Source organism: Rhinatrema bivittatum, chromosome 2 (assembly GCF_901001135.1).
Source record: "Rhinatrema bivittatum chromosome 2, aRhiBiv1.1, whole genome shotgun sequence".
Taxonomy (NCBI): Eukaryota; Metazoa; Chordata; class Amphibia; order Gymnophiona; family Rhinatrematidae; genus Rhinatrema; species Rhinatrema bivittatum.
Window position 1 is genome coordinate 174,524,681 of NC_042616.1, and position 22,779 is coordinate 174,547,459.

General features: G+C 45.3%; 1 protein-coding gene across 1 annotated transcript in view; it reads left to right on the forward strand.

Moving 5' to 3' along the window:
- Nucleotides 1–4,655, forward strand: part of LOC115084265 (probable acyl-CoA dehydrogenase 6) — a 317,847-nt gene extending 313,192 nt beyond the window's left edge. The window contains 1 exon segment of the mRNA XM_029588898.1: nucleotides 3,541–4,655. Within this exon segment, the coding sequence (XP_029444758.1) occupies nucleotides 3,541–3,634 (94 nt within the window). The 3' untranslated portion in view covers nucleotides 3,635–4,655.
- Nucleotides 4,656–22,779: the final 18,124 nt, after the last annotated feature.

A 22,779-nucleotide genomic window follows, 5' to 3' on the forward strand; every position in this document is an offset into this window, starting at 1 on the left:
GGAAGGGGAGAGTTAGGATTTTCCCTTCTGAATCTTCACTCCCATGGATCAATATTCCATCACAGAGTTTAACATTTCTACCTCGGATTTGTGGGCTTCAAGCCCCATTGGTGAAACAGAGAGAGGAGTTCTGTTTTCACCTGGGGATCTCTCTCTTAGCCTGCCGATACATGACACCCGCTGCTGCACTCGCCCAGAGGAATGCCGACTCAGCGAGGGCGTGTTTTGACGATCTCCCTACAGTTCCCTGCTTGGAGGGTGTTGGCGGCCTGGCTGGAGAAGGGTTGAGCTCTTCTCCATCTCAGGGTTTTCATTATTCTGTAGAAGAGAATAGCGCTGCCCTGCATGGCGCTTCCACTTTGGAGGTTTTGCTGGAGTGGAATTTGTTGGAGGCTGGAGCTGTTTGGAAGGTGAGCATTCTGCTCCTTGGGCTCCCCTATTGATTGTTAAACTGGTGGTGGTCACTCTAGACTCATTCTGGGATTTGATTGTGAATTTGTCTCAGTCCTTTAGTGACTATTCCTTACAAGTTGAGGCTGTCTCCCAGAAGTTGGACAGGGTTGCTCCGGATCATCAAAGAATTCTGCATGGGCATTCAGATACTTTACAATCCCTGGGGAGGGATGTTAAGGATATAAAAGCTATGAATACCACGATAATTGATGAGCATCATTTCCGCTCCAAGAGGCTGGAAAATTTGAAAAATCAGACTAGATGTTTAAATCTGAGATTTTTAAATTTCCCCAAAATTATGAGTGAAATGCCTTGTCTAACACTTAGACATTATTCCTTGAAGTCCTGAAGCCCAGCGGAGAAGATTCCTATCTTCGACAAACTTTTTCTTCTTGCTTATAAGCCAGGTCCCACTCCGGAAGTCCACCCTCAATACAATGTTGACTTCATGAATTTATCTATTTGGAAAATTTTAACATTGAAGTGACTGAAAGGTGTATGATGTTAGTGTCTTTCGTATATGAGCAAAATGTTGGTTTTGTAATGAAGTGCTATTTTCAGAATGTAAATGTTTCCTTTTTGGTGGGGCTTCGTCAGAATTTATCTAGACCTAGCCAAGATAATGCCGGATCGATGCAAGGGTTTTTGGCTTTGCATCTGGAAGTTTTAGCTCTCAGCGTAACATTTCTTCTAAGATGCCAGCTAAATGTGTTGTTAAATTGAATGCTATTACATTTATTTTCTTTGCTTCTGATCAGTTGAGGGATTTTTTGAGAACTAGTGGTGAATTCTGTTTCTAATCCAGTCTTCTTAGTGATATATCGAATTTATCAGTTTGAAGTAGTAATTTCTCATGCTTTTTGTTATATTATATAGATTTGTTTATATATTTTCTTTGTACTCCTCATGTTCTGATTTTCCCCCATGTAGTGGGTCTATTAGAGAGAGAAAGATTAAAAATTTCAATAAATAAAAAGTTAAAAAAGAGGTGAATAAAGTAATGGTTGCTGTGTTAATCCACCTGGATACACACGTAATGCCACTGCGTGCATGTCTCGCAACCTCTCGAAAAGGGGAGGTTCATGGGCATTTTGGTACTTGAACCAGAAATATGCGTGTAAATTCCGATGCACTCCGAGGTTCCCTGCCGTGTAACTTTATTTCTGCTATGGATAACATGTAAGTTATTTAAAAAAATAAAAGAGACACATCTGAGGAGTGTAAAGGGTCTGGGGTAATGAGGGGATGTACAGGCTATCAAACCGGGGGAGGGTTGGAGGATCTGTCTGTTGACTGGATGAACTGGGAACAAACTGGTAAAATTGGCAAATGTGTCAGTGCGAGTTCATTTTAAAATTCTTCCACTTACATGGTAGAAGCAGGATTTGCATGCAGCCAGGTAATTTTATAACATGTCTGCATATACACAGCTATGTTATAAAATAGCTGCAACCCTTGGCATGAGCAAATGAACATGCGCACATGTACGCCCCATGCACCACTTTGAAAGTTACCATCCCTGTCAGGAAAAAGCATTTGATAAATCCAGACTAAAATGCACTAGTTATTACATGTATAATTGACACTGAAAACATGTGCATAAAAACCAGAGATCAATTTTAGAAGGATAGGTGTCTAACTTGGGAGTTAGGCTCCTAAATTGGCCCTTTTAAAAATATATTAGTGTTGATGTCCTAAAAAGTGGACAGCTGTAGGGGCAAAGTTAGCCATAGGCACTGAATTTAGGATCCTAAATCTAGGCAAATGAAAAGCATCTCTAAATTTAGAATCCTGAATCAGTTGAAAATTTAGACCCCCTAAGTTCAGCTGAAATTAGGAACCTTACCTAAGTGCTCAGATTTTTTTGAAAAGAACCTCAAACTGTATATATATTGCAAGCATATAAGTGAGAACAGGTTCTTTGCCTTTCCTTAATCACTGATTCCCCTTAAGTCCTCATCACAATGGCATTTTCTTCTTTTTATGAAAGATACATGGTTACTGCTGTGTTACAATAAGACAAATCATTACTCGTGAAACTTTTGAACTTCATCTAGTACAATCCAAAATTGCAAGGTACTACAATTTATCACTTATGTGACTTTTTAATAACTAGCAAGAGAAAATATTTTTTTACTCAACATAATTAAGCTCTGAATTTATGATGCATTTAAAAAGGGTTTAGACAACTTTCTGGAGGAAAAGTCCATTAACCATTATTAAGGGAGAGTTGCAGAAATCTTATTGGGATAAGCAGCTTGGAATCTATCTCCCTCTTGGGATCCTGGCAGGTACTTGGACCTGGCTTGGCCACTGTTGGAAATAGGATACTGGGCATCATGGATCCTTGGTTTAACCCAGTATGGCAAGCCTTATGTTCTTATGTTCTAATCATTACTTTGTTATGATTCCTCCTAAAGGAAGAAATACAGAAACTGATTTGTGCTTTGTATTCATTCTTCCTACCAGCTCCACTTGCTATCACTGCCCCTATAGAAGAACAGCAAAGCAAATCTAGACTCTGGATAGTCACACGTTTTGACCTTTTTTGTGCTTAGGTCTTCCATTACATAGTACCAAAATCAACCTATAATTCTGTTGCTCTGGCTAACACTTGTTCCAAATCTGTTCCAAATTATCAAACACTTCTTTTAACTTAGACTTGGAATATAAGGCATTAAAGAATCTCTGTGAAGGACTGGTGGGTGAAACCAGTATTCTAAAGGAATAATAAGGGTTAATAGCCCCTACTTGCAACTTTTATTTTCAATACTCTTTACTTCTGCTTATTGGCTGGCCTGCCCCATGATTATCCTTAACAAAATTAGTCTTTTTTAAAGATTACGTCCCAATTTCCTTATATCCGTGCTTCCTTCCTCTCAAATTTTGTTTCCCAGTCCTTGAAGGTGGGGATCATTGGTTCAAATTGGATAGTGGCAATGTTCTAGGATGAAGGGCTTAAATTGAATGTATCTCTTGGATTTTAAGAGTAGTGGTTGATTTTTCAGATATATCATTTCTTAAAATGGGAACTTTTAGCATGATATAAAATACCACAGCATCACAATATTTCTTTTATTTCTACAGAGACGCACGGTTGATGTCAATAGGAGGTGGAGCAGATGAAGTCATGCTCTCTGTAATATGCAAATACATGGACACTCTCCCACGACAAAAGTGACAACTTTAAAAAATTACAAGTTCTTCGTGAAAATGCAAAGAAGACATCTGCTTGCTGGCTTTTTTATATAATTGAAAAAAGTGAAATAAGCAAGACATTCAAAAGGCAATGCTAGAACTGAAAAAAAAACAGAAAAAATGTAATTACATTTATAGCTACATCATGCTTTTTAAACTCAAAATTATAGAGATTCAAGAGGAAATAGATTTTGTGAATTACTAAGAAATCTGTCTCTTGCATGCTAGGTTACATGCACAGTAAGAATTGTTTTCATCCTTTCATTTGATTGTTTTGCTCTGGGATGCACTCTGCTGCTCTTTGCACGGGGTCATCTTATATTTTCAATTAAAATTGTTCTTGCTAATTGAAATTTAATATAGCCATATATATTTATATAGAGATTTTTTTTTCTCATTTACACATACAGTTAATTGATTTGTTCGTATGGGGCTACAAAGACTAGTCACTGGTTTGTAAATTCTGGGGCTGCCACTATTATGTTAGCATGTGCATTAACATTTTGCTAACAGACAGCTTTGAACATTTATCTTTTTACTATTTTGGGGGTTCTTTTGTCGCATGAAATTTGTACATGTTCACTGTTTTTGGCCTTGCAAACAACACAGACCTGTTGTTATCTCTCGGCATCTTTTATGCAGTTTCAACAGAATTTTGCAGACGTCAAGTGGACCATCTTGGATTATATAAAGGTCGATTGCTGGGGAGGTGACAGAAATAAATTATTGGGTCATAGGGAGCAAGAATGGATCTGCAATGCAATCTGTGAATCCCAAGGGTTTAAACAGTGAAATAGAATAGAATCTGTTTTATTTTATGAGTACCTCTGGATTAGTAGCTTTTGCTTACATGTGGTGTCACGTCATTGGCAGTGTATGTATACAGTTGTGCTCATAAGTTTACATAACCCTGGCAGAATTTGTAAGATATATAGCATTTTAAGAAAACAGTGATCAGACAAAACAAGTCTGTTATCTTTAATGTTTCAAATTAAACTATTATGCATCACAGAATAGCACAATCATTAAACCATTGAAATAAATGAAATAATAAAATGGTCCTGGTCAAAAGTTTGCATACCCTTAGTTCTTCATATTGGGGTAGATTTTCAAAGGGTTACGCGCGTAACCCCCGAAAACCTACTCCTGCGCGCGCCGAGCCTATTTTGCATAGGCTCGGCGGCACGCACAACCCCCGGGGCTTTCAAAAATGGGCGGGGCGGCGGTCCGGGGGCGTTCCCGAGTCCTCCGGCACAGCGGCTGTGTCAGAGGTTCGCGCACCGGCAGCTGGCTGGCACTCACAAGTTACACCTGCCTCAGGCAGGCGTAACTTTGACAACAAAAGGTAGGGGGGGGATTTAGGTAGGTTGGGGGGAGGGTTAGATAGGGGAAGGGAGGGGGAAGATGGGGGAGGCGGAAGGAAAGTTCCCTCCGAGGCCGCTACGATTTTGGAGCAGCTTCGGAGGGAATGGAGGAAGGCTGCGTGGCTTGGCGCGTGCAAGTTGCACAATTGTGCACCCCCTTGCGCACGCTGACCCTGGATTTTATAACATGCGCGTGGCTGTGTGCACATGTTATAAAATCGGGTGTACATTTTTGCGTGCCAGGTTGCATGCACAAATGTACGCACGCGCATACCTCTTAAAATCCAGCCCTTAGCGTTTATGGTTGTGACCATAAATTCAATTTTGGTCTCATCACTCCAAATTATTTTGTTCCAGAGGTTTTGAGGCTTCTCTAGGTGCTGTTTGGCTTATTGTAAGCAGGCTGTTTTGTGGCATTGATGCAGCAATAGCTTTTTTCCCTGTACGTACCAGGTTCAGTCCAGACGGTGGGTTATGTCCCCCGTCCAGCAGATGGAGTCAGACCAGGCTTCGAGGGGGCATAACCATATATACCAGTACCCCCTCTGCAGGAGTTCTGTATCTTCTGACTCCAGCAGATGCGAGTAGGGGAATCAGTGTTTCCCCAGTCTGGCAGGGAATTTCTGTTTTCTGCTTCTTTCCTTACTCTAGTTATCTCTGACAATTTGGATCAAGTTTTAAAAAAAAAAAAAAAGTAAACAAGGGCTAACTCAATTTGGGGGAGGCGTGGCTTTCTCTATCCTGCCTCTCTTCAGTCCTTCTGTCTACGCAAACTTGTTTCTCCCTGGTTGGGGGTAAGTGTTTTGCGTCTGTGTGAATTTTTCTCTTTGTAGACACATGCCGGTGCCTCGTGGAAGCCGGTGGTGCCGGCCTCTCCACGTTATCTTCGCCCGCGGCCCGATTCAATCCCCTTGGGGGCTGCTGGGGCAGGGAGGGGGGACCCTCCGAGCAGGTAGCGTCGGCCGTGCAGGCCCCCCCGTGGCTCTTTTGAGCCAGCGGACAGCGCAGGCCGACCGGGCCCCCCCGCGGCAGTTCCTCCTTGCTCTTGCCCCCCCCCCCCCCCCTCGGCTCCTTTTTGATTTTTTTTTTCTCTTTTCTTTCTCCGGCGATCTCGATGCCACAGCCCTCGCGCTGCTCGGCCTGCGGCGAGCCGGGGTCCCGGATTTCCCGCGAGGGAATCTACGCATGATGCCTCCCCGGGGGGGAAGGTACCTCGCAGTTCCCCAGCGACTTTTCGTTTGTCTCTGCTTTGCCCGGGCGGTGCAGGCCGGCCACCTCGCCAGTTTTGGCGGGAACGGTGGCCATTTTAAATCCGCGGCGCGCTGTGGAGACGTATTCAGCGCAGGAGGAACAGGATTTTCATGAGGTCCCGCCGCCGATTTTGTCCGCGGAGCCCGACTTGCAGGCACTGGAGCATTCGGATTTCTCTTCCTCTGGGGCCCCCCCGAGCAGGCCAGGGTTTTCCCCAGAGTTTATCTTGCTGATGCATACGGCCTATCTACAGAGTTTGGAGGCTCCTGTGGGACCCCCCCCCTCGCCAAGATTCCTCGGATCTCGACGACACCCCAGGCCCCCCCTGTCCCGGTAGGCTCGGGTTCGGGTGCGGGGGCCCTTCCAGTTCCCACCCGGGTTCGCTTGGCCCCCGGAGTAGGGGGTGCGACTTCGCCCCCGGGAGGGGATGTTCCGGAGACTCCGGACGGGGTCCTGCCAGACGTTCCGTCTGAGGGGGATGACCCGCGGGCGCTCCGCATCTTTCAGAGGGAGGAGCTGGACGACCTCATTCAGCAGATCCTTCTGGAGTTGGACCTGGACCCTCTGCCGGACCCTCCGGCTCCAGTAGCCCCAGCCGTTGTCACGTCCGCCAAGAAGGGGGATCCGGTATTGGCGGCGCTTCGCCCACGAGCGCGGGCTTTTCCCATTCACGACTCCTTTTTACAGCTCCTGGTCGGGGAATGGGATACCCCGGAGGCTTCCCTGAAGGTCAGTCGAGCCATGGAGAAGTTGTACCCTCTTCCGGCAGATTTCCTGGAACTTCTCAAGGTCCCTAAGGTGGACTCCGCGGTGTCTGCGGTGACAAAAAGGACAACTATCCCAGTGACGGGCGGCGCAGCTCTACGTGACACTCAAGACCGCAAGTTAGAAGTCTTTCTAAAACAGGTCTTTGAAGTTTCCGCCCTGGGAATGCGGGCAGTTATGTGCAGTTCGCTCGCTCAGCGGGCTAGCCTTCGCTGGGTGCAACAACTCCTCACGTCTCAGGACCTGCCGCCCGAAGAAGCAGCCCAGGCGGATCGGCTGGAGGCTGCTGTTGCGTACGGGGCGGATGCCTCGTACGACCTCTTTCGGGTTCTGGCAAGATCTATGGTTTCGGTGGTGGCGGCACGGCGGCTGTTGTGGCTCCGCAACTGGGCAGCGGATACTTCCTCCAAATCGAGCCTAGGCTCTCTCCCTTTCAGGGGCAAATTCCTCTTCGGGGAGGATCTGGATCAGATCATCAAGTCCCTGGGGGAAAATGCTGTTCACCGTCTCCCGGAGGATAGACACCGAACTTCAAGGGCCTTTGCTTCTTCCAGGACCAGAGCCAGGGCGCAGCGACGTTATAGAAGTTAGACAGGCTGGGCCTCGGACTTCCGCTCCCAGATCGCAGTCTTGGTCGCGTTCCTTTCGTGGGCGCAGGCCTACGAGAGACGGGTCAGGATCGGGGAACCCCCCTCCTAAGTCCACTCAATGATGACAGCCTCGCCCACTCCTCCACTCCCTGGATAGGGGGTCGTCTGGGGGGTTTTTACGAGGAGTGGGTACGTATCACCTCAGACCAGTGGGTTCTGGATACCATAAAGCACGGCTACGCTTTGGAGTTTGTCCGCCCCCCGAGGGCACGGTTCATCTTTTCCCCCTGTGGTTCGGATCTCAAGAGGAGAGCGGTACAGCTAACTCTGGACAGGCTACGGGACATAGGGGCCATCTCTCCCGTCCCCTTAGGAGAGGTGGGCTTGTGCCACTATTCCATCTACTTCGTCATGCCCAAGAAGGACGGATCCTTCCGACCCATCCTGGACCTAAAGAAAGTCAACAAGTCGCTACGAGTGGTCCGGTTCCGAATGGAGACTCTCCGGTCAGTGATTGCGGCAGTGCATCGGGGGGAGTTTCTCACCTCCCTGGATCTGACGGAGGCCTATCTACACATTCCAATCCTCCCGGCTCACCGACGTTTCCTTCGCTTCAAGATTCTGGGCCAACATTTTCAATTCAAGGCCCTCCCCTTCGGGTTGGTGACCACTCCTCGAACGTTCACCAAGATCATGGTGGTCGTGGCTGCGACCTTAAGGAAGGAGGGCATCCTTGTTCATCCCTATCTGGACAATTGGCTCATTCGTACGAAGTCTTTCAGCCACGGACAGTCAGCGGTGGCCAGGGTCGTCCAGGTTCTCCAATCCCTGGGTTGGGTAGTGAACTTCTCCAAGAGCTCCCTCGTGCCTTCTCAGCGCTTGGCCTTCTTGGGGGCGAGCTTCGACACACGTCAGGGCAAGGTCTTCCTACGCCCGGACAAGGCTCAATCCTTGCGGGATCACATACGGCGATACTCTGCATTACCAAAACCCACCTCCTGGAACTACCTGCAGCTCCTGGGAGTGATGGGTTCCACCATCGACCTCGTGCCTTGGGCGTTTGCGCACCTACGGCCCTTACAGGCGGCGCTTCTTTCCCGTTGGAAACCAATCACGCAGGATTATCAGGTGATACTTCCCCTTCCGCAGACTGCCAGGGCCAGTCTGGGTTGGTGGCTGGACCCGTCAAATCTGGCTCACGGCGTTTCCCTCGAAGTCCCCAATTGGGTGGTGGTGACCACGGATGCCAGCCTCGTTGGCTGAGGAGCCGTCTGCGATCGAAGCACCACGCAAGGGACGTGGTCAGCGGTGGAGGTGAAGTGGCCAATCAACCGTCTGGAAACCAGAGCGGCCTATCTAGCGCTGCGACATTTCCTCCCGCTTCTTCGGAACCAGGAGGTCAGGATCCTCTCGGACAACGCCACCACCGTGGCCTACATCAATCGGCAGGGAGGTACTCGCAGCCGGCACGTTGCGATCGAGGCGGCGCTTCTGATGCAGTGGGCAGAGCGACATCTCGTCTGTCTTGCGGCCTCGCACATTGCCGGGGTGGACAACGTTCAGGCGGATTTCCTAAGTTGTCAACAGCTGGATCCCGGAGAGTGGTCCCCCTCCGACGAGGCGATGCAGCTTCTCGTCCACCGGTGGGGGGCCCCCCACTTGGACCTGATGGCGTCCGCTCTCAATGCCAAGGCCCTACGCTTCTTCAGTCGCAGAAGAGAGCGTGGCGCAGAAGGAGTGGATGCCCTGGTCCTCCCGTGGCCTCCACATCTCCTGCTCTACGCCTTCCCACCGTGGCCTCTGGTGGGCAGAATCCTCCGCAGAATAGAAAACCATCAGGGTACCGTGATCTTCATCGTCCCGGAGTGGCCCCGGCGACCCTGGTTTGCGGACCTGCTACAGCTGGTGCTAGACGGACCAATCAGACTGGGACATCTTCCCTGTCTCCTCCATCAGGGCCCGGTATTTTTCGATCAGGCAGAACTCTTCTGTCTTGCGGCCTGGCTTTTGAGCGGCGTCGCCTCCGGCGCCGGGGCTACCCGGAGGCGGTAGTCTCCACGCTGCTGCGTGCCCGAAAGACTTCGACTTCGGTGGCCTACGTTCGAGTTTGGAAGGTCTTCGAGATGTGGTGTACCAACCAGCGCACGAGGCCCACGCGGGCTTCGGTGCCCCAGATACTAAAGTTTCTCCAGGAAGGGGTGGATAAAGGACTCTCCTATAATTCGTTACGAGTCCAGGTGGCAGCCCTGGGTTCGCTATTACAGTCTGGTGGCTCTCTCCTACTTCAGCCGGACATCGCACGTTTCCTCAAGGGTGTCAAGCATATGCGTCCTCCATTGCGGGATCCATGTCCCTCCTGGAGCCTTAATCTTGTGCTTCGCGCCTTGTCGGGACCACCCTTCGAACCTCTACGCAGCGCAACACTTAAGGATCTCACTCTTAAGACTGTCTTTCTTGTGGCCATCTGTTCTGCTCGACGCATTTCGGAACTTCAAGCTTTGTCGTGCAGGGAACCCTACCTTCGGTTCACGGATTCGGGGGTTTCCCTCCGCACCGTTCCCTCCTTTCTCCCGAAGGTGGTGTCGTCTTTCCACTTGAACCAGACGGTTGAGCTTCCATCCTTCGCTTCCTCCGAGACGAAGGCCCTCCGGCTCCTGGATGTCAAGCGCACGTTGCTTCACTATCTAGAGGCTACTAATGATTTCAGGATTTCGGACCATCTATTCGTACTTTGGTCCGGTCCCAAGAAGGGTGCCCAGGCCTCGAAGACGACGATTGCTAGGTGGTTAAGGGATGGTATTGCCGCTTCTTACATTGGAGCAGGACGTACTCCTCCTCGCGGCATCATAGCACATTCTACGCGCTCTCAAGCAGCCTCCTGGGTGGAGGTCCGTTCTGTATCCTCTCAGGAGATTTGTCGTGCGGCAACCTGGAAATCACTGCACACGTTCTCGAGGCACTATCGCCGCATCTCGCCTCTTCCGATGTTGGACATTTTGGCGAGCAGGTTCTCCGAGCAGGCCGAGCAGGACCCCACCCAGTTTAGGGAAGCTTGGGTACATCCCACCGTCTGGACTGATCCTGGTACGTACAGGGAAAAGAAAATTATTCCTTACCTGCTAATTTTCGTTCCTGTAGTACCATGGATCAGTCCAGACGCCCACCACTTTTGGGTTCTTTGTCCTGCTCCGCTCTACTCTCTCATTCTGTTTCAGTTCTCTGTGTTTCTGTGTCTACCACAACTCCCTACAAGTTGGTTGCTTACCTACAATTAACTGTTGTTGTGCCAGTTGTCGTTCAATGCATAGTTGATCAAACTTGATCCAGAATGTTTCTTGTTTTTCTATCGGGCTTTGATATACTCGATACTGAACTCCTGCAGAGGGGGTACTGGTATATATGGTTACGCCCCCTCGAAGCCTGGTCTGACTCCATCTGCTGGACGGGGGACATAACCCACCGTCTGGACTGATCCATGGTACTACAGGAACGAAAATTAGCAGGTAAGGAATAATTTTCTTTTCTGGCAACTCTACCATGCAGCCCATTTTTGTTCAAGTATCTCCTTATTGTACATGCTGAAACATCCACCCCACTTTGTTTCAGAGATGCCTGTATTTCAGTTGAAGTTGCTTGCGTGTTTTTCTTTGCATCCCAACAAATTTTCCTGGCAGTTATCAGAAATCTTTCTTGGTCTACCTGACCGTAGCTTGGTATTAACAGAATCCATGATTTACCACTTCTTGATCAGAGTTTGAATAATACTGATTGGAATTTTCTAATTTTTGGATATCGTTTTATATCCTTTTCCTGATTTATAAAGTTGAACTACTTTTGCTCACAGATCCTTTGACAGTTCTTTTGCTTTTCCCATGGTTCAGTAACCAAAGTCAGTGCAGCCCTGGATGAAATCACAAGGGTTTCTCAAGAGCTAAGAAACTTATTGACTATTTATACACAGACACTAATTACAATCAAACAAGGCATAGGTATGGATACCTAACCTGCATTGCCATCTCAACCAGCCCAAACATTCAAGAGTATGCAAACTTTTGAATAGGACCATTTTATTATTTCCTTTATTGCTATGGTTTGTTCAGTGATTGTGCTATTCTATGCTGCATAATAGTTTAATCTGAAACACATTAAAAATAAGATGTTTTGTCTGATCACTCATGTTTTCTTAGAATGCTATAAATCATACAAATTCTGCCAGGGGTATGTAAACTTATTATCACAACTATATATATATATATATATATATATATATATATAGCAACAATATGGTTGCATTAAGGTTGTAAGACACTGAAAGAGGTCAAGTAGGTCTGTGTTATTTGAAAAGCCAAATGTATACTAACCCATTATTTGTGCTTTAAAGATAATATTTTTTGATTAACTGCACTGAAAATATGCAGAATAAGCCCTTGAAGCAGAAAACAAAGATGATATCATTTTGGGCATTTACTGAATGCAAGGAAAGTACTCTTACTATTTGTTTTTATCTGCAAATTTTAAAAAGTTGTTTAACAAAAACAGGACTGATGATTACTTATGACCCTTAGCATGTTAAGGTCCATTATAAGGTTGAAACCCATGTACGAGCGATATGAAGGTCCTTAATAAATATTTGTTAATTTTTTGTTTACCTGCATTTATAATAGTGGACTGTCTTTAAAAAAAAAAAGTAAAAATCAAATGTTTTGGGATATTTAGTCGCTGATTTGATAAGCCTGCACAATATATTGATTGTGAAAATATACTTCATATTACTTCTCCCAGATTCCTCCTCCTGCATGTTGTAAGATAAAGAGTAAAATTTTTCAAATGGCAAATCCTAAAAACACTTTAGCTTTGTTTGCTCAGTTATTGCTGCACAGAAGTGGTTATTTATAAACAGCAACATGGCAACTGTATAGTATAGCAATATTTTCTTCCATTTGCTGGCAATGCAAAATAGTACCAGTAAGTGGAAGCTTGCGATACTGCTGTTTGTTTCTACTATTTTTTAAGATGAGCTTAGGAACTATATATCTAATATTTTAATTCTGAAACAAAATTGAAATCCTTTTGAACGAAGAAGTCAAATTTTGAACACTGCAAAGGGTGTGGGGCCTCTGGAAGCTTTGAAACCTGGTTTGCTTGCTGTGACCTCTGGAGTCCTCTCCTGGGGGATGCTGGGAGCAGTATGCAGATGAGCATTCTGGTCTTCTTCTACTGCAAATAGTGCAGAGCCTCTGGAAGCTGGGGCTGTGGAGTTCAAAACCTGAATAGCTTGCTGTGATACACTTTGAAATGACTGTATGCTAATGCCAGCAGTCTAAGTAAGATGGGAGAGTTAGAATGTATAGCAGTAAATGATGAGAATAGACACAGCAAACGATCCAGGTTTTGAACTCCACAGCCTCAGCTTCCAGAGGCCTCGCACCCTTTGCAGTAGAAGAGGACCGAAGGTGCGTGCCTAGCAGCAGGCGAATCTCAATCCTTTGAATGAAGATCATATTAATGGTGGTTGAAGAGGATTGCTAAGTATAGTTTTGGAAATTCTTGGACTTAAAAAAGTTTGGCGAGATGTTTAATAGGGAGATCTATTATTTAGAGTTTCTGTGTTTCTGAGATAATAAGCAAGCCAGAGGGAGTTAATTCTAGTGTCTGTCTTTCCCTCCCACCCACCCTAGCTCAACCCTTGATTTTTAGACACTTTCTCAGTAAAAATCTATCAGGCTCCTTTCTCATTTATACTATTTCACCAGCCCTTATTGAGAGTTTAAGCATCCCTTTGTAGGTCACTAGCAGATTAATTAGTAAATACATCTATAAATTTAAAGTACTCTAATTCCTACTCCCTTAACAACCTAAATTTAAGTAGGAACTCAACAAAATTAAGATGAAGGCAGCAGTCCAGCAGCAAGAGGGGGGCTTTCTAGTATTTTGCATCGAGTGTCACATGTATAATTTTTTACCCGCTGGTGAGAGATCGTATGTGTGCACCCAGTGCAAAGAACTCCTGGCTGTCAGAGAACGAGTCTGATCTCTGGAGACTAGAGTGGCAGACCTGGAGGAGCTGAGGCAGATTGATGAGACTTTCAAGGACATAGTAGCCAAGTCCCAAATCCAGTCTGGCAGCCCTGGTGCTGCCTTGGATCAGAAAGGTCTCCCAGTTGGAGAGCATTACCCTGGTGTAGCAGGAAGTGATCCTGTAGCAAGGACCTGCTCTCTAGGTGATGCATTATCCTCTTGCACTGAGAACAAGTCTCCCAGGGCTACTGCCCAGGAGGGAAGGGTTAGGTCGGTCATCATAGTTGGTGACTTGATTATTAGAAATGTAGATAGCTGGGTGGTTGGTGAATGTGAGGACCACCTGGTAACTTGCCTGTCTGGAATGAAGGTGGCAGATTTCACACATCACCTAGATAGTATTATAAACAGTGCTTGGGAGGGGCCCGCTGTCATGGTACATGTGGGCACCACGACAGAGGAAAATGTGGGAGGGAGGTTCTGGAAGCCAAATTTAGAACTTTAGGTAGAAAGCTAAAATTCAGAGCCTCCAAGGTGGCATTCTCTGAAATGCTTCCTGTTCCACGTGCAGGTCCCCAGAGGTATGCCGAGCTCTGGAGTCTCAAAACATGAATAAGAACTGTAAGGAACTGGACAACCTTTTGGGGAAGGAGGAGATCTTTGTGAAAGGATGGGCTCTACCTTAACCAGAATGGAACCAGGCTGCTGGCACTAACTTTCAAAAAGGAGATAGAGCAGCTTTTAAACTGGAACAAGGGTGAAAGCCAACTGTCAATCAGCAGTGCATGGTTTGGAGGAATGTATCTTTGATGGATACTAATGAAACAGGAGAGTTAGGGCATCCCAACAGAGAGTTTCCAATAAAAGCAAAAGTAGCCCATGTACCTTTAAGTAAAGAATCACCTGAGTTAAATAATTCCAAATTATCCATATCAGCTGAAAAGGAGGTTGTTAATACAAACAAAAAGCACACTTTGAAATGTCTGTATGCCAGTGCCAAAAAGCTAAGAAGTAAGATGGGAGAGTTAGATTGTATAGCAGTGAATGATGAGATAGACATAATTGGCATCTCAGAGACCTGGTGGAAGGAGGATAAGCAATGGGACAGTGCTGTATTAGGGTACAAATTATATTACAATGATAGGGAGGATCAACTTGGTGGGGGTGTAGCTATGTCTGGGAGGGTGTAGAGTCCAACAGGATAAAGATCATACAAGAGATTAAATGCTCAATAGAATATATATGGGTAGAAATCCCATGTGTGTTGGGTAAGAGTATAGTGATAGGAGTATATTATCGTCCACCTGGCCAAAATGATTAGACAGATGATGAAATACTAAGAGAAATCAGGGAAGCTAACCAATTTGGCAGTGCAATAATAATGGGAGATTTCAATTACCACAAACAATAAGAACATAAGAAACATAAGAACATAAGAAAATCCATACTGGGTCAGACCAAGAGTCCATCAAGCCCAGCATCCTGTTTCCAACACTGGCCAATCCAGGCCATAAGAACCTGGCAAGTACCCAAAAACTAAGTCTATTCCATGTTACCATTGCTAATGTCAGTGGCTATTCTCTAAATGAACTTAATAGCAGGTAATGGACTTCTCCTCCAAGAACTTATCCAATCCTTTTTTAAACACAGCTATACTAACTGCACTAACCACATCCTCTGGCAACAAATTCCAGAGTTTAATTGTGCGTTGAGTAAAAAAGAACTTTCTCCGATTAGTTTTAAATGTGCCCCATGCTAACTTCATGGAGTGCCCCCTAGTCTTTCTACTATCCGAAAGAGTAAATAACCAATTCACATCTACCCGTTCTAGACCTCTCATGATTTTAAACACCTCTATCATATCCCCCATCAGTCGTCTCTTCTCCAAGCTGAAAAGTCCTAACCTCTTTAGTCTTTCCTCATAGGGAAGTTGTTCCATTCCCCTTATCATTTTGGTAGCCCTTCTCTGTACCTTCTCCATCGCAATTATATCTTTTTTGAGATGATTTATGATTTATCCAAAATACAACGAATAATACAAGTACTGCAAATGAATACAACGAATAATACAAGTCCTGCAAATGAACACGTTGTATAATAGTCTTAAACTTTCAGTGTGTTAAATTTTTATGTAAATATATTTGGGACCATCATAACACCCGCGGTCTGCAAGCATTTTATGCCTGTATTTTCAGCCGCACAAGTCCAGTCCTTTTGTTGGCGCTGCCGCACAAGTCCAGTCCTTTTGTTGGCGCTGCCGCACAAGTCCAGTCCGACATACGTTTCGCAGGGCTGCTACTTCAGGGACTGTGGTGGACGGATGTACTTCGGGCCAAAACATTAAAGACCGCGTAGTCCATTCCAGTATATATAATCCACCGGCAATAATAGAGGATACAACATGCAGTGGAAACTGCTCATATTACCCCTTGAAATCATCTATGACTACTATTCAGTTAAAAACGGGTCAGACGGTAATTCTACCTCAATCCACTTGCAACAAGTCATATGTAGTGTATGCAATATTTTGCCCATGTTCATTAACATACGTTGGTATGACTAAGCGCCCAGTGCGTCTCAGACTGACTGAACACAAATGTTGTCTTAAAACAGGCCGGATGGATGAGCCATTAGTATTCCATTTCAGGGAAACCAATCATGTTTATTCTAATCTCCGTTGGACCATTTTGGAAATCATCCCAGCACATTGGAGAAGAGGAGATAGAATTAAACGTCTCCACAAAAGTGAACAAAGGTGGATATTCCAACTTCAATCAGTAGCCCTACACGGGCTCAATAAGGACATTGAGTGGATTCACTTCATGTGAACTCCATTCCATCAGGCCGTCTCAATACACAGGTGAGGCATGTGAATTTTCATATAAACAGCTCTGGTCTCGCGGTCTCTCCACTCAGACGCCAAAAACGAGGATATGGCGGCAAAACTTGGTGAGTTGCGATCATGTCAGTAAGAAACCCTAGGGATGTGCAGCATTGACTTTAAGTCTATGTGTGATAAAATTCATTGAATTTAATTTTGTAGAAACAAAGCAATAAGAATTTAAAAGCTTTGAAAAATTATGTGGATTTGAAGAAATATACTTCTTACAAAAATATTGCCCCAAGTACATCTGTCCACCACAGTCCCTGAAGCAGCAGCCCTGCGAAACATACGTCGGACTGAACTTGTGCAGCAGTGCGGTAGCGCCAGCAAAAGGGAAGTACCATTCCACATGTTTTAAGAAAATTAAAAAATTAACAAAAGTGATTATAAAACAAAAAGATATTCTGAGTTCTGGACCGATGATTAAAAATGACCCGTAGCGGCTGAAAATACAGGCATAAAATGCTTGCAGACCGCGGGTGTTATGATGGTCCCAAATATATTTACATAAAAATTTAACACACTGAAAGTTTAAGACTATTATACAACATGTTCATTTGCAGATTTCAATTACCCCAATATTGACTGGGTAAATGTAACACCAGGACATGCTAGAGACATGGTCCCAGAAAACAACACGGAAGCCGATCCAATGTAGCAGCAATGCAACCAGAACAAAATTAGATCAGTGTCAGGAAATACTTTAAAGATAAAAACCAATGCACAACGCAGGCCGAGTTTCGCCCATACAATGTGGGCTGCTTCAGGAGCTATATATATAAGAGCAACATGAAAAAGAAGACCATTCAAATAATGTTAATTCCTTCACAATAGCTCAGCGCACAGTCTGTAAACAGATTAACATCTCAGCAAACAGGAAGTCTACTGTATTTGTCCACCACAGGAATCTTGTTTAAATTTCCAGTACAGAATAGCACAAATGCACAAGTCTGCGTCTCAGCATACCAGAAGTGTATAAAGAGAGACATAAAATTCCTGGATGGAATAAATGTTGTTGTACTGTTTGTTTTTCTAAAATATGTAGTGCTGAATGTTATTTTGTGTTTATTATATATGTTTTTTTTTTTGTCTGCCATTATAAATACATTTGGATTTCTGTGGACTATAAAAGAGCTAAATAATAATAATAATAATAATAATAATAATAATAAAAAAAAGACACACACACACACACACCACAACAGATAGACCTATCCTAGGTCACACCCCATCCAGACAGAGACAGAAGTAGATACACAACACCACACCCAGACACACACAGAGAGACAGGCGCACTACAATCAGAGAAACAGTTACCACCTGGAGACATCACATTCAATCATAGAGAGCAAGACAAGCAAACAGATCACACTACACATGTTAAGATTTATTTATTTTATTTATTTAAATTCTTTTAATATACCGATGCTCAAGAACCAGGTCTTATCGTACCGGTTTACAATAAACTAGGGGGAACCAGTTAAACAATGAAAGCAAAAAGTTACATTATAACAGGGAAAGTGGAACTTGGCTGTTAGAAAAAAAGGATAGGTTAAACAATTTCTAACTGGAAGAGCAAGGCATGTAAGTAGGAGTAAGTGCTTACATGGTAAGAATACATGGTAAGAATATCTACAAATTTACATAGTGTATTATGATTAAGCAAGTTTTATGAAAGTGCAGTTAGCCGAAATACAGTTCCTTTTGAATTCCGGAATACAGTTCCTTTGAGTTCCGGAAAGGGACGCAATCGTGAGGTATGTGACTGTGTAGGTGACCCTAAAGGTTTCTTCAAGGGTGTGCTTGGGTGAAAAGCCAAGTTTTTAATTTTTGTTTCTAAAAGTTATATGGCAATGTTCCTGGCGGAGATCTGGCGGGAGAGAGTTCCAATGATGTGGACCAGCAATTGATAGTGCTCTTTTTTCAATCGTGTTGTGAAGAACGGATTTTTTGGGGGGAACCTGGAGGGAGTCTTTATATGCAGATCTGGTGGGTCTTGTAGAGGAGTGTGGTTTGAGGGGTATGGAAAGTTGGAGCGAGGATTCCTGAAATAATGTTTTATGGATAATGGTAAGTGTCTTGAAGAGAATTCTGTAGCGAATGGGTAGCCAGTGAAGTATTTTAAGAATCGGGTGGTCCATGCGGCGGGAGTTAGTGAGGATCCTGGCTGCAGCGTTTTGCAGCATTTGAAGAGGTTTGGTAGAAGAGGCCGGGAGACCAAGCAACAGCGCATTACAATAATCAATCTTTGAGAATAGTATGGCTTGAAGGACCGAACGGTAGTCGTGGAAGTGTAGGAGAGGTCTTAACTGTTTTAATATTTGTAGTTTGTAAAAGCCTTCTTTGGTGGTGGTGTTGATGAATTTTTTAAAGTTCATTCTGGAGTCTAGGAAGGCTCCAAGGTCTCTCACTTGGTTTACTAGAGGTGTATTGGTATTGAAGGCTAGTGGGTTATTGTCATTAGGAGAAATGACTAGAAGTTCAGTCTTGGATGTATTGAGAACGAGGCAGAGACTTGAGAGAAGGAGGTTGATGGCGTGGCGGCAACTGTTCCAGTAGTTTAGAGTGTCGGAGATGGGTTCCTTGATGGGGATTAGGATCTGCACATCGTCTGCATAGATGAAGTATGTGAGGTTGAGATTATTGAGGAGTTGGCATAGGGGGAGAAGATATATGTTGAATAGGGTCGGCGAGAGCGAGGAACCCTGGGGAACTCCTTGTTTGGCAGCTACAGGGTGAGATTCTTTGTTGATTATTTTTACTTTATAGTATCTATCGTTTAGAAAGGATTTTAACCAGAGGAGTGCGACACCTGAGATGCCTATTTCCATCAGGCGGTTGATAAGGATTGTGTGGTTGACTGTGTCGAACGCTGCCGAGATGTCTAGCAGCGCTAGTAAGAATGACTGACCTTTGTCGAGACCCAACAGAATGTTGTCAGTTAATGAGAGTAGGAGAGCTTCTGTATTTCTGCGTTTCCGAAAACCAAATTGCGATGGATATAGAATGTCGTGGGATTCAAGGTAGTCTGTTAGTCTAGTATTGACCAGTTTTTCCATTAGCTTGGCTATGAATGGGAGGTTAGCGATCGGGCGAAAATTTGTGGGGTTAGATGGGTCCAAGGTGGTTTTTTTTAGTAAAGGTTTCAGCGAGGCAGTTTTTAATGCGTCTGGGACTGTTCCGTTAGTGAGAGAACAATTTATGTTGTCGGCCAAAGGTTTGGGGATAATGTTAGGAATTGTGAGAAGGAGTTTGGTCGGGATTTGGTCTATCGGGTGCGAAGAAGGCTTCATTTTCTTGATGATAGATTCTATTTCCAGGGATGATGTAGTATCAAAAGATTCTAGACACCGTTTGTGTGTCGATGGGGTGTGGTTTTGGTCGGGTGGTGGCTGGGATTTATGACTGGGATTGGGAGATGTTAGTGGGATAAGTAGATTTTTTATTTTGTTTTCGAAAAAGACTGCCAGCTCGGTGGATTTGTTTTGTGCATCTTCTTCCGGGATGCTAGGAGGAATGGGGGTGGTGAGTGTGGCAACATATGAGAATAGTGTTTTTGGGTCGTATAGGAAGCCGTGTATTTTTTTGGTGTAGAAGTCTCTTTTGGTACGAAGAATAGTGGCCCTATAGTGACTCATTGTGGTTTTGTAGGAGGCCTGTGCAGAGTTGGTGGGATTCTTCTGCCATTGTTGTTCTTTATGTTGAAGGTTTTGTTTAAGTGTTCTTAATTCTGATGAGAACCAGGGTTTTTTGTTGGAACAGGCAGGATTGATATTTTTGGATGTCAAGGGGCATATTTTATCAGCTGCTGAGTGGGTGATAGTTATCCAGGAGTTCATGGCGGTGTCCGCATTTGAGAGGTCCAGGTTAGTTAGATCCTCGGTGAGCATGTTGCTGAGAGCTTCTATGGAGCACGTTTTTCTAAATTGGATCGTGGATTTGGTGATGTTGGTGGTAGGTTTTTTCTTTATGGATATTTCAGTTTCAATAATTGAGTGATCTGACCAAGGGATGGGGGGTACAGGTAGGGGGAGAGGTGGTCAAGATCGGATCATTCGTAAATATTAAATCTAGCGTGTGTCCTGCTTTGTGCGTGGGATTGTTAATAATTTGTTTAAAGCCCATGGCCATGAAGGATGAGAGGAGGGCTTCGCAGTTGGCTGAAGGGGAAGGGGAGTCCACATGAATGTTGAAGTCTCCTAGCAGGATCGCTGGTGAGTTGGTATTGATGTGTTTGGCGACAAGTTCTATGAGAGGCGATGGGTCGGCGTCTAGGAGCCCAGGCGGGGCATAGATGAGACAGATTTGGAGTTGAGTGGATTTGAATAGCCCGATTTCAAGTTTAGTAGAGGTTTTAATTGCGTGCTGGGTTAGTCTAAGTTCTTTTTTAGCCGCTAGTAGTAAACCTCCCCCTCTTTTTTTAGTTCTGGGGATGGAGAAAAAATCGTATAGTTGTGTCGGTAATTGGTTGATTAGAGGGGTGTCCGTGTTTTTCAACCATGTTTCAGTGATAGCGCACAGGTCCGGTTGGGTGTCCAGTAGGTAGTCGTTGAGCAAGTGAGATTTTTTAGATAGAGATTGGGAATTGAGGAGGGTTAGTGTGATTAAGGATAGGCCTAGGAATTGCGTTAGAGGGGAAATCATAATGGGGATCAAGGATCTCTTAGAACGTTGAATCTTGGGAAATGGAGAATAAACTCTGTTGAGGGGTGAGTGCGGGATGATGGGGATAGTGAAGGTTTGCATCATGTTGATTAACTGGTAGACTGCTGGAGAGGCTGGAAGGATGCTTTTTTGAGGGAAGTTGATGATGGTTGTAATTAAGGCGAGAATTGAAGCTGTTAGAAGAGATGAGATGTGAGGATGCTGAGTGGAGGGGACGTTGGGTGCTGACATGAATGCTCGTGGTGATGATGGTAGGAAGCTGGAGAGGCTTGATGAATGCTGGAGAGGCTAGATGAATGCTGGAAGTTGGAGAGGCTTGATGAGTGCTGGAGTGGCTGGATGAATGCTGGAGAGGCTGGATGAATGCTGGAAGCTGGAGAGGCTTGATGGGTGCTGGAGAGGCTTGATGAGTGCTGGAGAGGCTGGATGAATGCTGGAGAGGCTTGATGAATGCTGGAGTGGCTGGATGAATGCTGGAAGCTGGAGAGGCTTGATGAGTGCTGGAGAGGCTTGATGAGTGCTGGAGAGGCTTGATGAGTGTTGAAGAGGCTGGATGAATGCTGGAGAGGCTTGATGAGTGCTGGAGTGGCTTGATGAATGCTGGAGTGGCTGGATGAATGCTGGAGTGGCTGGAAGAATTGCTGGATAAGAGAGGTGGCTGAATGGATGCTTGAGGAGAACTGAAGTGGGGTGCCAAGATTAAGGAAAGGGTGATGAAACAGAAGGAGATAGCAAGGGTGGTTACTAGTTTTATGAGCTGGTGCGCACGAAGGGGCGCACAAAGGGGCAGGCCCCTTTGTCGCGCTTCTTAGGCGCGAGACGCCCGGCGCGAGACGCCTGGAGCTGTTTCAGCCCTTTAAAGGGCTCTGGGGATGCGTCTGGGCTTCCGGGGAGGGCTTACCGGGTCCTTCCTTTCTGTTCCCTCTGCCGCTGCCGTCTGCTTCTTTTTTTTGTTTTTTATTTCTTTTGTTGGCGATCGCCTGCCTCGGGGGCCTCGCAGGAGGCTAGTCAATGTCCACCTCCCCTGGCCTCGATGGGCCGACGCCGACCGCGCGGGGAGGGCCGACCTTGGCCGAGGGAGCGCGCAGGGATGGCGGCTCAGGTGGGACAGGGTGTGATCACACCAGACACAAAAATAGACATCCTACACACATATAGGCTGAAAGAGAAACATACCATACCACCACCATACACACAAAAAGAGATAAACAAATCAGACCACTCACACATAGCCTCTCTCCTCAGGGCATACTGTGAAGGAATGAAATAATCACAGCAGCATATTTTTCTGTTGCTCAGAACATGAATGAAATAAAATAAAAAGGACTGGCTAAGCATGGAAGGAATCCTTACATTTTCTTCTTCTCCACCTCCTCTCTCTTGGAAACACTCTGGCTTCCTCCCCCATCATCACATGGAGCCCCCTTCTGGCTTGCTACTCTCAGCACTGAGTCTCAGATGAGAAGAGCCATTCTGGGGACTGATTCCTCTTTTAGTACATTCGGCTTTCCATTCAACAGCACCTGGGGACGAGTTAAAAGATGTGAAAGGATTCATCCCCTGTGGAGCCTGTAACATTTGTAGAAGTACT